General features: G+C 42.6%; 1 protein-coding gene across 1 annotated transcript in view; it reads right to left on the reverse strand.

Moving 5' to 3' along the window:
• Positions 1-1,419: 1,419 nt before the first annotated feature.
• Sidt1 (SID1 transmembrane family member 1) overlaps positions 1,420-19,012 on the reverse strand; it is a 129,471-nt gene continuing 111,878 nt past the window's right edge. The window contains exons 19-26 of the mRNA XM_008846986.2: positions 17,126-17,234; positions 13,507-13,521; positions 12,240-12,316; positions 9,046-9,092; positions 6,033-6,138; positions 5,841-5,951; positions 4,797-4,910; positions 1,420-3,016 (exon numbers count right to left, since the gene is read on the reverse strand). Coding sequence (XP_008845208.1) covers positions 2,954-3,016; positions 4,797-4,910; positions 5,841-5,951; positions 6,033-6,138; positions 9,046-9,092; positions 12,240-12,316; positions 13,507-13,521; positions 17,126-17,234 — 642 coding nt within the window. The 3' untranslated portion in view covers positions 1,420-2,953. The remainder of the gene's footprint in view (positions 3,017-4,796; positions 4,911-5,840; positions 5,952-6,032; positions 6,139-9,045; positions 9,093-12,239; positions 12,317-13,506; positions 13,522-17,125; positions 17,235-19,012) is intronic.

Below are 19,012 nucleotides of genomic sequence, written 5' to 3' on the forward strand. Positions count from 1 at the left end.
GTCCTTTTACCCTACCGGCCTAGCCAATTCCTACCTCCTATTTTTATCAAGCTATCCTCTGAAGGGCTTACCCAAATTGCCAGTTGGGAATAGGGACACAGACCGTTCTGGCTTCTTCCGTACTGAACAGGGACTCAGGGTGAGGCAACTGGAGTACCCCTTCAGTGGGTCTATCTAAAAGACTCCCAAATTGCATAACTCCTGTCTCTAAGGGGAAAAGAAAGTCCTTGAATCATGAATAAATAGGAGATGTGAATGAGAAGTAAAGGCAAGAGTAATTAACATTACAAGTTCTGGACAAGGAAATAGAAAAAAGAATGGCAATATTCAAATGTTCACATGAGAGTCCATTGGAGTTTCTTGACAAGGGCTTCCAAAAGCATCCCTCTATTGGGTTCTTCTTCATTTTTCTTTTGTCTTCCAAGGCTGGACTAGTTGACTAGGAAGTGTAGCTGGATACTCAGGTGAGGGTCAAGGGACCCTGCTTGGCACTCCTTTAATGAATGAACACAACTGTCAACAAGCCCAATTGTGACTATGTTTAGTGATGACAACTTCAGCGGAAGTCGTGATGATGGTAGTTATTTCATGCAGAAGGGACTGCTGTATAGCATCATCTTATTAAAAGGACCTGTAATTTAAAAGGATTTGGTGCTAGGAGCCACATATGAGGGAGAACATACATCGTTTGTTTTTCTGAGTCTGTGTTACTTCACTTAGTATAACAGTTTCTAGATACAACACAACTCTGTTGTGTAAATATGCCACATTTTTGTTAACTACTCTTCCGTTGAGGGACACAGGTTGTTCCATCTTTTAGCTATTGTGAAAAGAGCAGCAACGAACATGGCTGTACAAGTGTCTCTACAATAGGATGAGTCCTTTGGGTATATGCCAAGGAGTGGTATAACCGGGTCATATGGTAAGTTCATTTTTAGTTTGTTAAGACTTCTCCACACTGTTTTCCATAGAGGCTGCACGAGTTTGCAATCACACCAGGAGTGAATGTGCATTCCCCTTTTTCCACATCCTTGCCAGCATGTGGTATCATTTGTTCTCTTGATCCTAGCCAGTCTGATTGGGGTAAGGTGATACCTTACCGTGGTTTTAATTTGCAGTTCCCTAAATACTAATGATGTTGAACGCTTTTTGAGATGTTTCTTAGCCATCTTTATTTCTTCCTTTGAGAACTCTCTGTTTAGATCTTTAGCCCATATTTTAATTGGGTCATTTGGTTTCTCGATTTTTTGTTTTTTTTGAATTATTTATATATTCTGGATGTTAAACCTCTGTCAGATGTGTCGGTGAAGAGTTTTTCTCACTTTGTGGGTTTTCTCTTCACTTTTTTGTTTGCTTATTTTGCTGTACAGAAGGTTTATAGTTTAATGAGGTTCCACTTATTGATTGTTGACCGAAACCAACAATTTTTAAGGACTAAAGAATAACAGAAAACAAATCACAAACTTGAGAGCAGTTTTTAAAGAAAGAAAAAAAGCCACACAAAATATTTCATGGAAAGTATCTTTGCATTTGTAAAATCAGGAAAAGCTTACTGTTCCAACTTCTAAAGCATGTGTTTGAAGAGTACACAAATATTTGAGAGAAAGAATAATTTTTAGAAGAGGAATTTCTGATCCATTTCCTTAATGATCAGGAAAGTGCAGGTGAGGATTGACTTTACTTTCACAAGCAAATAGATACATGTGTGCAGATTTGTACAGTCTACTTTCTGATGGTGTCATATTCCACATAACCAGGAAGCCTGGTCCAAATTGGCCTTCCAGATGGTGTGAGAGAAGGGAACTGGGATGCTGAACTTTTCCACACCTTACTAGGGGAGAGAATGAGAGTCAGGTGCAAGAGGCAACTGAATTAGCTATGCTCTTTGTAGACAGAAAGACAGAGGAACACGTGTCCATCCTGAGTTGCTGCTGAGAACTTTAGGCAGAAAGTCTGGGACCCTGATCTACCTAAATGACAGATGAGAGGATCAGTTGTGGAGGATCCCAGGAAAGTGCTATGGGTAACACATATTTCGTCTTAGAGGCGGAGGCAGTCGCAGATTGAGCTGTGTGTCTAAGACTGGATAAAAACTGTCACTTTGTTGGGGCCCCAGTTCTTATGGCTAGGGCTGCCTACCTTATGCTCAGTTTCTTAGACTACCCTGCTCTAGGAGAGTTTTCTCCATTTCCTCTTCCATCTTGGAGCTGAAAGTCTGTGAAGGAACAGGGCCCTTCTATGAAGGCAGTATCAGAGGGACGGGGTCAACATCCAACGGTGAGATGAAGACACTAAAAAATAGGTGAGCACCCAGGCCTTGGGCCCAGTGGTGGTGCTGTGTTCAGAACAGCCGGTGGCAAAGTCCCATCCTGAGCTTTCCAATAGCTCAATAGCGCCAGGAATTGGGGGATGGGGGTGTCAGTGCTCCTTATGAGGAGGTCACTTAGCTGGTGCTAGGAAAACATCTGTCCCAGCTGGGTGGACTTGGGCCCACTTCTGTACCACATACTGAGGAATCATGTCCTTTTGGGACCTTGTACAAATAAGATGGGGCTTTGGACTTCTAGAGCAGCGGATGTCTCAGGGGTGTGGAGATGGCCACACCAAAGGTTCTAGGTAGTAAGTATAAGTAGCTGCTTTCCCTGACCAATCTCAGGCGAGGTTGGGAAGGACCAAGGTGGCGAGCTGACCTGATGCAGCTTTTGTCCCAATGGAACTCTAAGTTGCGAACAGAACCTCAGGGTTGGCCTCTGTGCACAGCAGGGCTTCCCTTCTGCCACCCTTCCTGAGGTTTGACTCACCCCCAAGCCCTCTCCTTCCTGTGTGAACGCAAACACCGTTGACTCTGAAGACACAAGTGGAGCATCTGGCAGTGGGTGTGCTGCAGTCACCATATTTCCCATGAAACAGCACCAAGATGGGTCGCTCCCTCTCCCCTCGTGATGCTGGAGGCTCAGAAGACAGGGATCTGGTCTCTGCGAACCACATCCAGGTCATCATCCAGAGTTAACAAAACCTGAAGTGGTGGGTGGGAGACATGAAAGGAACGCACGTATGGGTCACAGCAAGTCCCTGCTTTCTCTCCGTGACTTCCACAGACAGAAGGATGACATGGCCCCTCACTTATTCTCATATTTAGGCAGCACTCTGCAATGCCTTGCTCTTAACTGGCACTTATTCTAAATATATTGTAGCTCATCTAGATAAGTCAAGAGGGCTCTTATGCCCTATCCTTTATTTTTATTTATTTTGTGTGTATGGGTGTATTGCCTGCATGTAGGTAGGTGCACGCACGCTGCTCAGTGCTCTCAGAAGTCAGAAGAGGGCATCAGATCCCCTGGAACTAGGGTTACAGATGGTTGTTAGCCACCATATGGGTGCTGGGAATTGGACCTGGGTCCTCTGCAAGAGCAGCCAGTGCTCTAAACAGCTGAGCCATCTCTCCAGTCCCTTATGTGCTATCCTTGATGCTGGAGACACAGCTGGGCTGAAGAGTCAGTACCGTCTGTCCTGGAGCTCACATTAGCTTAGACAGGGAACAAGTGCATGAGTAAAACATGGTATATGACACAGTCTATTGGGAGGGTTAAAATGAAACTGGGGGGGAAGTACAGGGAGCACGGATTGGAGGGCAGTGAAATATTTTTGATGGGGTGGCCTGGGAAGTCATTACTTAGAAGGTGGTATTTAAGTCAAGACTTAAAGAAATGAAATACTGTTATAGATTATTGCTATATAACAAACAGGCCACTCTCCTTCCATTCTAGCTTCCACCTCACATGGAAGCCCTAGCTTGTGTTGTCTCTTGTCTCTCTTTTGAAGGCAGTTTCCAGAAAAGTCCAAGGGTCACACGAATTGGGTGAACTTCCCACACTGGCCACCAGAGGGTAGCCCTGCTTCACTCATGCTGCCCGGCCAGCCTCAGAGGGCTGGAAACCTCTGCTGCCAGGGCCATGAGGCCAGTGGACTTGTTACCCCAACCTGTGTCCAAGCACCACAGACTTTTATTTAGGAAATATCAAAAGGGTTAAAGAACAACAAAGACTGTCATCTTATGTTTGCAGAACTATTGGTAGATACTGGAAAGGGATTCCACAAAACAGAGGGATGTAGATTTGGAACATACTGGTTAGGCAACTTCATTGAGCCTCTCTATGATCCTAACCTTGATAAAATACATCATGAAACTGGAGGGTGGGAAGGAAGAGAGTCTAACATGAGAAGTAACTGTGCGGATGGGCGTTTTAGTGAATGACCAAAGTCGTTCTTGGGGGAATCCTGGGCATTTGACTAATTTTTTTTTTTTAATTTTTATTTATTATTTTTATTTTATGTGCATACGTGTATTGCCTGCATGTAGGTAAGTGCACCCATGTCATGCAATTCCCGCGGAGGTCAGAAGAGGCTGTCGGGTGCCCTGGGGCTGGAGTTATGGACAATTGTTAGCTGCCATGTGGATGCTGGGATTCGAACCTGGGTCTTCTGCAAGAATACCCAGTGTTCTTGACTGCTGAGCTATCTCCCCAGCCCCTGAATAACTAATTCTATCCCAATGTGTTGTGCAACTTAGGGCAAATAGTTTTTTCACTCTGTGTTTATGAACTTGCAAAATAAGGGGAAAAGGAAAATGAAAATCTCAGAGAAGACACAGTTAAAAATAGGAGACAGTCTGTACACTGAATTGCAGAGAACTGGAGAGAGTAGTAAGAGAATGATGTAAAACAGTACAATGAAGAACAGCAGGGAACAAGCAGAGACAGAGAGAAGAAAGCATCGGGAAGATCTGACCAACTCACCAGGAACGAGAAAAACAGGGCAGTAGCAGAGAGAAAGTGCCAGATGTCGTGGTCGTCAAAGAAATCCAGCAGGACGCACTGGCGGTTCTTCTCCCGGGATTCAGCTGGGGTTCCCTGGGGGAAGGTGTGGCAGATGTAGGCAAGATTCCCACCCTTCAATGGTTTCAGGGTTTGATATTGAGGAAGCTATTATCATAGTGCTAGGCACTCCAAAAGAAAACACATCTACACACAAAAAATGTGTCCACAGACCTTCACAGCAGCACTGTTCATAGCAGTCCCCAAAAGGAGACAACCCGAATGTCCCCAGCTGATGAGTGGACGGATAACATGTCTGTGGAATATTATGCAGCAATGGGATAAGCTGCTGATACAGGCTATGGCATGGGTCACTGTGGAAGAGTACACTCCATGGGTAAAGCCTGGCACAAAGGTCACATAGTATGTACTTCCACCTCCACGAAATGTTCAGATGGACAAATCTCTAGCAACAGAAGATAGGTCACTGGTTGCCAAGTATGATCAGGTCACCGAGAAATGGGAATGGATGCTCATCTGGTTATGAGTTTTCTTTCTGAGGTGATAAAATTTTTCTAAAATCAATGATGATGATGCTGTAGCAGAGAGAGAACTTCCTGTTTGTGCTTCAGCTAAATCACTGACTTCAGCATCCCCATCTATAAGGTAGATCCATAACCTCCCTTGCCACACCCTACATTTATTGCCGGATGGTGACTGTGATGAGAAAGATAGAGAAAATACACTAAAAATAATGGGCTTCCTCATGTTAAACATCGGCTGGGAGCAGCTCCTAAGACAACCCACAATGAAGTCCAAGTTTGCAGTGTCTGCAGTGTCTGCAGTGTAACCTGGTAATGCTGACCACATGTCACCTGCTGAATGTTTATGTGTGGATAGTCAGCCCTCTATCTCCCAGATAAAACTCTGAATTCGGGTAATGTGAAAATGATAAAAAACAAGGCACAGGAGAGGGAGCTCGAAGAAAGGTCAAAGGGCATGGTGCAGAGAGACCTGCCCACTTACCTCCCAGCTACTGAGGCTCTGGAAGAAGAAATACAGGGCAGCAGCCCACACCACCGCAGTGGCCACGATGCAGAACAGGGGCACCGGGAGGACCCTCTCAGAGCTGCGCAGCTGTGGGGAGACAGAGGGCAGTCAGGCTGGAGCCCTGGTGGGGGCAGGCCCCAGACTGCCTGCTTCCCACCTGGTGCTCACCTTCATAATGATGTAGAAAGCCAGGTACAGCAGCAGGTTGCAGATGAAGATACCCAGCATGTAGGACGCAAAGTCCCTGGGCCGGTAGATCAACCCGAAGAGGGCGCTGAGGACATGGGACCGGGTGTTTGCAGCAGAAAATGGGTTTAAGGTAAGTGGCTTATTCATCACCCCATCCCCATTTCCAGGGTCTTCACTTAAAAAAATTCTACTTTAAGATACAGTCATTCATTGCTCGATGAAAGGATACATTCTGAGAAACGCACCAGTAGGTAAGTTTGGCTTTGTGTGAAAGTCATAGAATGTACAAGCCAAGATGGCCACCATGTCACTAGGTAATGTCATCTTACAGGACCACCATGGCAAGCTGGCACAATGAGGAGATACCTGCATGTCCATATTTACTGTTCTGTCTGGTTGTCTATCGATGGAAGATTGAATATAGACACCGTGGCATATATATAATATATTGTATTATAATATATAATGGAATATTATTCAGTCACAAAGAAGAATGTGATCTTGTGACTTGCAGCAAAACTAATGGATCCAGAGGGTATTATGTTTACTGGAACAAGCCAGACACAAAAGACAAAGGCAAGCACTGCATGTTCTCTCATATGTAGAAGCCTGAAAAGCAAAGTGACCGGAATGAAGAATAGTGATGGCTAGAGATGGGGAAGTGGAGGGGTGGATGAAGGGAAGCAAGCTGGAGCTGATCAGTGGACACTGCACACATATATTGTGATAGCACACTAAACTCTATATTATTCACACGTGTTTATGAAAATTGAGCTGTAAAGACATCTACATTGATGCAGCATCTTGTGGGTTTCTGTTCTCCCCTTCTTTACTTTCACTGTATTGAGGATTAAAGCCAGGAACTCACATACACTAGACAAGGGCCCCACTACCTAGCTATGTCCCCAACTATCTTGCATTTTATTTTGAGCCAGAATCCAGATTGGTTATCCAAGACTTTGGGCTCCTCCTGCCTTAGCCTCCCAAGTAGCTGGATCAACAGGCACACCCCACCACACCTGCTTCTGTCCTCTTCTGACCCATTGATTTTTTACTTTCAATTTTGGATCAGGGCCTCATAGTACTTTATTATTGTTTTATGATGTATTAGATTATCTAGTTGGACTATCCTATGCTATCCCATTTAGTAGCCACATATAGCAAATGAAATTTAAAATAATTAAAATTATATAAAAACAGAAAACCTAGTTCCTCAGCCATACTAGCCACATTTCACATTCACAGTGTTAATGTGAATGTTAATAGCTTCTGTGCACTGCTGAATATTTATATCATTACAGAAAATTCTATTGGACAATGCTGGACATTACTCTACCCTTCTACTCCCCCTGTTTTCTGCTACTAATCTTGTTTTTCAGAGATAGATCTTTGACATCTTTGCCTAACTAGACACATAAATTTTACCATAAACCTATCAACTCAATTCCAGATCTAATTTATATATTAACTCAGGAGCAGTTATCTTCACAACAGTTAATGTTCTTACCCAGGCCCCAGTAGCTATCTTCAGCTAGTTACATTTTCCTTTATGTTTCCTAATAAGGAAATTATATTTTTGGTAGAAAGATTTTTCACATCCTTCCTTCCTTCCTTCCTTCCTTCCTTCCTTCCTTCCTTCCTTCCTTCCTTCCTTCCTTCTTTCCTTGCTTCATTTTTCTCCTTCTAGGTAGTACAGGAAATCTCTCCTTCCAGATTGTGAAATCCCCAGTACACTAAAATCTCCTGGATAGCCTTTTCTCAGTTCAGTGTTTTAACACACGTGTGTTCCTATATTCTCTTTAGCAAATCATATAAACACATACATATATACAGATTTCTTCTTCAAGGGTGTATGAGAATGAGTCCTTCCTGGGAAGGACACATCTAAATGATGATTAGTAAACAGACACTGAAATTTACAAATAATGAAGATTGGCTATATATTGCTGGTCACTGTAAACATAGTATGTTTTGGTGAAAAGTAATACAATTCTTTTTAAAAAATATTTGATTTATTATTTTTATTTTATGTGTATGAGTATATTGCCTGCATGTATGAAAGTGAACCTGTCACATGCAATGATTATGGAGGTCAGAAGAGGGCGTTGGATCCCCTGGAACTGGAGTTACAGGTGGTTGTTATCCGTCATGTGGGTGCTGGGAATGGAACCCAGGTCCTCTGCAAGAGTAGTCAGTGCTCTTAACCACTGAATCATCTCTCCAGCCCCAAGTAATAATAAAAATAGACTTGGGGCTAGTGTGTAGCTCAGTGGAAGAGCACTTACTAGGCATGCAGGAGTCCCTGGACTCCATCCCAACACACACACACACACACACACACACACACACACACAATGTAAGAAAGAGAAATTCCATAGAAAAGAATGCCTTCTGAGTGGTTATTTTGTAAAGTACTACAAAATAATTTTAAATTACATTGTATTTTTGCACTTATGGACATAATCTTAACTTTCTTTTTTCTTCCTATTAATCATCTATCTAACCATTCATCCACCCATCCATCTCCCCATCCATCCATCCATCCATCCATCCATCCATCCATCCACTCATCCATCCAGTTCGTCCACATAGAAATTTGTCTTGTTGAGCAAATGACCACATAAGTGAATCAATGTTTTAGAAGCCCCCACCAATACACAAAAGCTTCCTAGTGCTTTTTAAAAAAGTAGTTATTTATCTATTTATTTATTGGTGTGCTGTGTGTGCCTGTGGAGGTCAGAGGACAGTTAGCAGAGATGATTTTCTTCTCTACCATGTGGGTTCTAGGACTCGAACTCAGGTTGTCAGGCTTAGTGGCAGGCCAACTTGCCAGCCCTCTAGTGCTTTCTTTGCAGGAGGAAAGATACCTTTTGATCAAGTGTCTGAGACAAGATGTTTTACCCTCTCCTGTAAAAATGACAGTCAAGGAAACCTAAACTAGGTGTTACAGATATTAATAAAGTTAAAAACATTACTTTGCTAAATTACTTACAAGGACCAGTTAACCAGATTCCCCACAATGAGTAACACCATCCTGTCCTGTGAAAGAAAAAAAGTGTCAGAGCAGAGCAGAGCTGGCGTGCTACTTCTCTCACAACTTGCTGGAGTGAAAGCGTCCCCTCTGGGGAGACAATCGCCTTGTTGAAATGAGATTTCTGTGGTTCACACTAATCCTTGGCAGGGTTGAATAGCAAGGCTTGACTGCAAACAGATGTGATGCTTCTCCATGAAAGAGAGTGTGGAAAGAGAGTGTGGTCAGGGAAGCTGGTGAGGCTATCCGTCCAGGGTTTAGTGAAACCCAGAAAGCTGGGGGTATGTGCAAATTACTTAGTAGTTAAAGTTCTGCTGCTTTGTTCCTCCCTCACTGTCATGGTCACTGTCACCCCCTCCACTGTGGCCAGGACTAACTACAGGAGTTAGTTTTTACACCTTACTGTGGCTCCAAGGGGCCCAGCCTGGTTTCTACAGCATAATCTTCACACTGAAGTTACTGAACAGGGAGCAAATGCAGATGAATGGTCTATGTGGTTCAGGTTATGCCATCCTTTCCTGCCCCTCTGATACCACTTAAAACTTCTGAACATGTTTAATTATGCTTTAATCTACACAACCACTTAGCTCCTGTTTTCTAGTATCATTTGCTGTTTTTCTAAGTGATCCATCCAATATGGAAGAAATATCTTCAATTAAAAAAAAAAAGGACCTACTAGAATAGTTAAAATCTAAGACACTGACACCAAATGCTGGGGAGGATGTGGAGCCACAATTACGTTCATGAAACACATGTGGGCGGGAATACAAAATAGTTCTGCTACTTTGGAAGACAGTTTGACGAGTTTGTTTGTTTTCAGGAAAAAGCTAAATAGCTGTTTACCATATGATCCAGCAATTGCTCTCCATGGTGTCTACCCATATGAGTTGAAAACTTATGTCCAAACAGAAACCTGCTTCTGATTGCTATTGTAGTTTTGCTCATAATTACCCAAACCTGGAGGCAACCAAGATGTCCTTCAGTTCATCAGTAAATAACTGGTAGCACTTTTAGACAGGACCACATTAATCAGAACTAAAGTAAATGAGCCATCCAGCATGAAAACCACATGGAGGAAACTGAAGTGCGTGTTAGTGAAAGAGGTAATTCTGAGAAGGCTTCATCCAGTAAGATTCCAGTTACAGGAAGGCAAAACTATGGAAACAAGCAGATCAGAGGTTGGCAGGGACTGGGGAGGACAAGTGAACAAAAAGCAAAGTGCTCTGTGTAATGTTATATACAGAACCTGCCATTATGTTTTTGCCAAAACCCACACAAGGATCAAGGCAGGAGTGAGCCGCTGTGGACCACAGACTGAATGATACAGTGCCGACGGATGCAGGTTCTGCATGGTTCTTTGGGGAATGCTGACAGTGGAAATAGCTATATCTGTACACAGTGTGTGGGAAACTTTCTGCATAATTTTGCTGTGAACCTGAAACTACTCTACACATCAATGAATGTAAAAACATCATCAACAAACCAAATGTTAATTGCCCCACCCTGTTCACAGCCCCTCAAAATACTGGACTTTTAAATTCTCACCTGAATAAAACCCACCAGCCTCAAGTCTCTCAATTTTTCAGTGCTTGTAAATCCTGGCCAAACTTCAAAGGATTAAGAGATTCCCACATTTTCCACAAGGATGTAGAAATCCTTGTGACTATAAAATACTGTTAGGTTTTTATGTCTCAGACCCAAATACAGTGCTAGATCTGACTACAGCGCTGTGTTAAGGCTGAGGCTGAGGGCTCAGAGGAGGTAAGTGGCCTTCCCACTGCTCACGTCCCAAGATCACTGGTTAGTGAGCCAAAACAGAGTGGTGGCACCAGTTTCCCAAGCTCAGTATGGAAATGGGTGCTCTGAAAACCACAAGGGAGAGCTTTTACTTATTTATGGTTAAGATTTTAATTTTTCATCTCACTTTATGTGTATGAGTGTTTTGCCTACATGTATGTAAGTGCACCACATGCTTGAAATACCCACAGAGGCCAGAAGAGGGCATGTGATCCTTTGGAACTGGAGTTAAGCATGGGTGTTAACCAACATGTGGGTATTGGGAAACGATTCCAGGTCCTCTAGAAGAGTGGTAAGTGCTCTTAAATGCTGAGCCATCTCTCCAGCCCTAGGGAGAACTTTCAAAGGCAAATGTCAAATAATAATCACAGATTAAAAATGTTCTTGCTATAAAAAAAATTCAGAAGTGATGATGTGGAAAGTGGAAGTTTCTAATGAAAGTGTCCAGAATGGGCACTGGTCAGGACAGCCCCAGTTCACAACTGCTGCCGTGGTTGTAGCTATTAATCATGTGCAATTGCATTTCCACGAGGGCCCCTCTTGGGATTATTTATAGCAGTGTTTTGTCTTTATCATCCCCACAGTAATTATCACTATGTAAAAGTTTGGTGTGTGTGTGTGTGTGTGTGTGTGTGTGTGTGTACATTTCAGATAACAAGACGAGATGGTAGTCAGGAGCTCCTGGGTACAAAACAGAGTGAAAGAAAATGTTTTCGCTTCTTCCCTTAAGATATGAAACAACCAGTGGAGAGCATTCTTGTCTACAGATGAATTAATACAGTTATACAATATTGTGCTCAGTATAAACCCTATAAGACATAAAATTAAGTGAGGTTTTAACCTTTAAAAAAGATCTCCATTTCATTAATAAAATACACAGTTTCATACAGAAAAATTCATTTTTAATGCAATTAACACTAAGACTTTTTGTCTTTATGGAGACAGGGTCTCCCTATAGCCTCAACTGACCTGGAACTCACTATGTAGACTAGGCTGGCCTCAATCTTACAGAGCTCCACCTGCTTCTGCCTCCTAAGTGCTGGGATTAAAAGTATATACCACCACACCTGGCTATCCTTTATCTTCTTTGTACACTAGCAAATGCTTCATTTATAAAAACGGGACCATCTTAGCTTGCCTTTTAAAAATATATCTTATTTTAGTTTTTAGAACTAGCTTGTCTCTTTTAAAGAGTAAGTAAGCAATGTGTTTCTTCCCCCGCTGACTGGACCCCAGCCACTGTAGGCCATCTGGCCCCTTTGATTTTTGGAGGTTTGAATTACTGCCCCAAGCCCAGCTCTCCCGCTGCTCCCCTACTTTCTGAGACAAGGCCAAGGAACACAGGAACATGCACATACCATATACAGAGGCCTGCTGCACTGCTGGATACAGTCCGTGTAGAACACCACAGCAGCCCGTCGGAAAATTCCCAGGTCTGTGATGACACAATCCCATAAGAAGGCTTGGTCAGAGCCAAAGTACACACACTGGGAAATGACCCCGGCTTTGGGGCTTAAGATGATGTCGTCTTCACTCTGATAAAGTGCATTAGACTGCTTTGCACCTAGTAACTGAGCAATAACTGTATGATTTAGAAAATGGTGTTGTCTTCCTGGATAATTACTCTGAGTGTCACTTATGTGATCTATTCTTCCAATATTCTTTGTCTTCTTTAGGTCTCAATGGGTCTTTTGGGGGGAAAAAAAGACTTTCATGATTATTCTTTAAATGGGTATACTAGAAAAGCTGATAACTAGTGTTACAATGTTACAACTCCAAAATACAGAAAACAATAAAATGAGTAAAAAAAGAAATAGAAAAATAGAAAATGGTGTTGTCATGGGGGAGTGCCATGCCCATGTGTCATACAGCAGAAAGGCTGGACAGAGACACAAATGGCAGACACCTGCAGATAACACAGGCAACTAGTCACCTTCTATTTCCTTCAGCTAAGCTCCATTTGTTTACAGGTCACCCTGGTGGGATTTCTGAATAGCAGAGCTGTTATAGGGTGGGAAATCTTGTAAAGGTTCAAATCTTCATTTCTCAAAAAATTATGTGTTAGTAAGGACTGAACCAAGGGGTCCTGGACTATATTAAGAATGTTTGGAAAGTGTATCTGCATGAACATAATAGCCAAAATAATTAGAGGAATATACGTTAAGATGGGAAGAAAGAGACAGGAAAGGTGTTTAAAAATTCAGTCCTGCAAAAGGCATGCATGGGTCTCATCGGTGTGAGAGTCCTAGCTGCTACACCAACAGACTGAAGGTCAAAGGAGGGCTGTCTTTCTGAGAGCTATCCTTGTCTTGACATCAAATCAAGCCTGGGTGTACCCTGAGCCAGCATTGCAGAGAGACTGCATCCCAATTCTCTTGGCGGTGTTCCTCTACTCTAAGGCTAACCATGTGGTGAACTTTAGTGGAGGGAGGGACTTGGCCGTGGGATAGTCCAGAAGTAGTGCACCCCAGGATGAGATGGGGTGCAGCCTGGCCTCTGAGCCTCTCCTGAATCCCCATCCCATGCAGCCTGCCTGACCTGGAAGGGGAAGCAGGGGGCAGAGTGGGCAGCCAGCCAGGTGGGTCTAGAAACAATGTGAGCCCTATGATGGCCGCAGGACATTACCTGTGTCAGACACGTCTGAATCAGTGGGAAGCAGAGAAGAAATGAGAGAAAGAAATGATCTGTAAGAAGGAAGTCAAACAGGTAAACTACTAGTCATTTTATTTATTTTTTTCTCAAAATGATTTTATTTTCTGTTTCTAAGTCATGCTTGTTCCTCATGAAGAACAAAGGCTCTTTCTGCCTGTCTCAAACATTCAGAAGGCCTCTCCCGAAAGAATAAACTGACTCTTTTCTCTCCTTATCTACTTTTATGCAATGCTTGCCATTGAGAATCCATTTTCTTTTGTGAACATCCTAGAGGTCTGAGACTGAGGGATACAGTAATGATCTGGGTAAGAGGCTCTGTGGTTTTCTGTCCTACTTATAAAATGTTGTTTATTGTTGCTATCTTCCCTGTGTTCTCTCTTGAGGATCTCAGAGAAAGGAACATGTTTAGAAAGCAAAGACAGCAAGAAAATGTGTGGAGAGGTTGGAGTTGCTGAATAATCCCATGAATCCAAATTTCTGTCTTTGGGATAAGTTTAAACACAGTCACTTTCACAAGGAAACAGCTGCGACACCGCAGATCTCTAGCTGCTCCCCCAATCCCGTCTCTTCTCCAAGAGTCCCTGCCCCTGCAGCCCCTCTGCACAGAGAGCTGGTAAGCCCTCTGTGGCTTTGCAGTCTCTCTCTGCATTGCAGCTGCCAAGTCCAGCCTTACCCTGATATCCAGGTTCAAGACAAGCCTGAACCTCTACTTTTATCTACTGACTTTTCGCCTTGTACCTCCTGGCACTAGGCTAGGCCACATGGTATGACAGCCTCCCAGCCCAAACCTGTAAGAGCAAGAAACTCCCTTTGTTTTCAGTGCTGTTTCCCTTCAGGACCCTGGCATGCTGTTGGTGAGGGCTCTATCCTAATGAAGCTCTTCTTGGGAACTGAGGGGTCTGTCCATGGTTTCAGGACCCCATCATGGTGTCTGGATCACGGTGCTGCAATCGTCCTATTAAGACTCATCTGAAGAGTAATGCAAATTTACCACCTTTTATTTCTAACAACAGGTTTTCCTTTTGACTCTTCTAAATCTGTAATCTTCTGAGGATGACTCCTTGAGTATACCCTTCCCACTTGCCACACTTCTCTCTCATATCATTTCCAGGAAGCTGCCCTGTCTGGACTACAATCAGTGGGTCCCTTACAGTCTTTGGATGTGGACACTGTAGGGGCAGATGAAGGAGAATGGACACTGAGCAGCTCTTCCTGGGCCCTCCCTGTGGGGCTGCATCAGGCTGGACTTGACTGTTATCTAAAGGTCACTATTACCATCAGAGGGAATTCCTCTCCATGACACACTTGGTAACTACTTTTTCCTGACCTGGGTTTAAGGATAGTGATCACTTCACTGCTGGGAATGCCAGGTTGCCTGGCAACCCCTTCATCTCCTCTCTCACATATCTGACTTGTCAATCATCCTTTTGTGAATAAACCCTCACCAGTATTTGCATACAACAACTTTTTCCTGTTGAGACCCTCATGGATTACTGCATTGTCATAATATAAATTCTTCCTTATTTCTCACATACATGCAGGCAATACACTCATACACAAAATTTTAAAAAAGCAATTTAAAAAGGTAAAAGGAATCAGTATTGTATTACCACCATTGGTGTCACTGGCATTACAGGACTGCGGGGGTTATTATTAAGACCTAGTTTTGTGTTTATGACTCTAGGAGAAAGAAGACTAAGTTTCCAAATTAGTTTCCTTTTGAAAGTTTGTATGACTTTACTCCTTTTTTTGTCTGGAAGATGGGACATGACCAGCACACCGTACCAAATATTCTTTGGAGGTATACTACCTATATAAGAGCAGATTACTGACAAGATTTTAAAAAGAAAAGCAAACACTGAAGATATTAATGTTTTTTAGATTTTTTTTTTTTAAATAGGGCTTAGATATGTAGCCAGGCTGGCCTTGAACTCATCATGCCCCTTCTTTAATGTCTCAAGCACTGAGATTATAGATGTCCATCACCATGTGCAGATTGAGAACCTGTTTTATTTGATATAACCTTTAATCCACTTATTTACACTGAATTGCTGTGGGAAAGAGGGTTCTCTTATTTTAGAAGGCTCATTGTTACCCTTTGAGGGCGGGATCTGCACAACAAGGAAAAGAATCCTTGCACTTCCAGATTACAGTATGGATTACTGGACCCCCAAATTCCTTTCCCAGATCAGATAACCCTGGGCTTCCTCTCAGAACCTGCAAAGCCTCCCCTGGTTTATCTTAAGTTAGATGGCCCCCTTAGTGTGCACTTCCAGGGGCAAGGGGGTGGTTAAGTGATTACCATCCATGCGGCATGTGAATGGACATTAGATTTTTTTTGCATATCTGAGAGATCTTTTAAGATATAAGGCAGAGCCAGAGGTAGAAAGAACAGAGATGTTCTATAGTGATCTTTTTTAATGTGCATGAGTGTGTATGGATGTAAGTGTACCACCTGTGTGCAAACCCTCAGGTGCCAGAAGAGGGCATCAGATCCTTTATAACTGGAATTATGGATGGTTGCTAGCCACCATGTAGGTGCTGGGAATAAAACCTGGGTCCTCTGGAAGAACAGTCATTGCTCTTAATTGCTGAGTCATCTCTCTAGCCTCTACAGTGTTCTTTTGAAGGACCAAGAATTCTGAATTTGAACCAGAAGCTTCTAGGTTGTGATTAAGGTATATTTACCATTTTGCTATTTTGATTTTCATTTTTTCTTCCTTCCTTCCCCTTCCTCCCTTCCTCCCTCTTTTCTTTCTTTCTTTCTTTCTTTCTTTCTTTCTTTCTTTCTTTCTTTCTTTCTTTCTTTCTTTCTTTCCTTTCCTTTTCTTTTATGTTTTTATTGCTAGTGTCTTCTACATGCTAAGGATATGCTTTACCACTGAACTATATTCCTAGCTCACCCCTCCCTCCCTCCTTCCTTCCTTCCCTCCTTCCTTCCCTCCCTCCCTCCTCCTGCCCCACTACCTTTCTTTTTCCTTTTATTTTTAATAGCTCTTAGACTGCTTTATAACTTTAAAATTTCACCCTTATTTTGTGACCTTTTTATTTGCTTTCTTTTTCTGGGCTCTGCTAATACTAGAGGTAGGCCTGTTTATATATAATGATTTGATTTACCTTAAGTATACAAATGAATTTTTAAGTATTATTTCCTATATATTAAAATGATTTTTAAAATGTAATGCTGGAAGCATCTTGAATTTCTTCCAATGCAAATGACAATCATTTAGCATTAGAGAAATGCTTCTTTTTGAATGTTGTGGAAGAAAAATGTTCCTCTAGGTGGGATTAGTAGTGTGCTGAACCTACTGTTCTCCCAAAGCACTTTCAAAGTCTGGTGGATCGCAGTGTTTGCAAATAGCAGGTGGAGGTATGTCTCAGCTCTGGTGTGGGAAGCTAAGTTTCTCAGTTGAAAACAAAAATAGTGATTACAGCTTAATGAAATCTATAGGGAAGAAGACATTCTCAGAGACAATTAGACATAGTGCAGAGTTAAGATCATATACTCATGATGACCAGTAGCATTGTCATTTAGGATGATGAATACCCGTGCTTGCTTCCTTGGGGGAAGATAGCACATGTGTTTACTCACCTATCTTGAAACGCCCCATGTAGTAGATCTGGGTGCTGAGGGCCAGAGAGGCCAGAATATGGATTGCAGAGAAGATGATCCAGAACCACACATCATTTTTTCCAAACACCTAGGAATAAAGATGGAGGTTATTGTGAGCTGGAGATTTCCCAGAGAACTCTCTAGAATCATTGTTTCTTTTGCATGTTTAGAATAAAAAAAAAACCCTAGCCATTGATAAATGGACATATCATCAAACTGCTTTTTAAGCATTCATGTATATACCCATAGATTAGTAGTGTTATCAACCTTGGTCAGAAAAGCTTCTTTTTGTAGTGGGCAGTGGTTAATGCAGAAACTCATAACTGGCAAAGTCCTGAGAATAAGTGACTATAAATGCTCAGCTCTAAATGGTTCATCAGTATCAACTACCCCCAAGGCTCAAGTGGGTGTGGGAAGGAGAGAAGAGCTGTAAGATGAGAGGAGAGCTGTGAGGCACATGACAGGGCCAATGCACTCATTAACTCACAGCATCTGTGGCTACCTGCACAAGACCTGCACAAAATCAAGCCAGTCAACAGTTCAGGATGGATGGGGAAGGGACTGATGAGAACTCAGCTCTAGCCAAGGAACTACTGACAGTTGATGGTTGTGGTGGGGAGGGAGTAATTTTTCTTCTGGAGGTGTGGCCACTGGTAGGTTGCTATAGTAGGCTATCCATGCTCAGATAGATGGCCTCACACCCATGTACATGCAGGCGGCACTAACTGGACTCAATAGGTTATTAAAGAAAAAGAAAAGAGCACATGAATGTGAGAGGGGAATGTGTTGGGGGTGCTCTAAGGGGGGTGTGGAGAGGGAGTCAGGGGTAGACAAGATCAAGATACCTTGTACACATGTTTTAAGCTGTCAAAGAGTGAATTAACATATTCTAAAAACAATCTAGCCCTGTGTGCATGTTGTTTTCTCCTTCTCGAAACTCAGAACTTACTGTACTATCTAGCCAAATGAAAGCAGAAAGAAGAGGAGATGGGGGTGTGTGTGGAACAATAACAACCAAGGACAGCAGATCTAGAATTGGGGAGAAGGCTCTGCAAATAACTGAAAACAGCCAACAGCAGTTGCCCATTCAGAGCTAAAAATAATGTCTCTTCTTTCTGGTGAGACTCCCCAATCAGCTTAGATGTATCTATTCCAATTCAACATGACTTGCACTCCACTTTAATATTAAAACCACTCTGGGCTAGTTTTATAGGTGTCTACCATGCGTAGAAATCAATAATAAATTAATGACCAGAATGGCAAGATATGCCAGTGGGTGCAGTAGCAACATGAATGCTAAGGGGGTAACCGACCACTTTTTGATTGGATTTAAGGCCCACTCCACAAGACGAAACTCATACCTGGTACTGTAAATCTGGACAAGAATCTGTGGCTGCGGAGCTCATAGGCCCAAGGGGAGAACTTACTACTATTATTTTGTTGAATGGATATAATATCAAACTACCTTCTAAATAAGTATTTCTAGACAGATTGATTAGTGTAGGTTTAAGTCCTCATCGGAGGACCTTCTTTGTACAATGGATGGTGGTTAATATAGATTCACTATTGGCCAAAGTTCAGAGAATGAGTAAGTGGTTGCAGAGTGCTTAGGCATAAATGGGACATCTACGTCACACTTCTTCCCCCCAAGACTCAGGAAATATTGTGGAAGAGGAGAGTAACCCAGGCCCAGAAAGACAAATGAGAATGTTCTCTCATATGTGGATGCTTGTTTTGAATCTTTAAATATGTGTGTTTAAACTGGAATACCCAAGGGGCCATGGGGAGATGTCAAGGAAAAAGGGAGTAGAACACAGGTGATATGAAGGGGAAGGGGTTAAATGGGGGTGGAGGGTGAGATGACAG

Source organism: Nannospalax galili, unplaced genomic scaffold, assembly GCF_000622305.1.
Source record: "Nannospalax galili isolate Female #2095 unplaced genomic scaffold, S.galili_v1.0 scaffold743, whole genome shotgun sequence".
Classification (NCBI taxonomy): Eukaryota; Metazoa; Chordata; class Mammalia; order Rodentia; family Spalacidae; genus Nannospalax; species Nannospalax galili.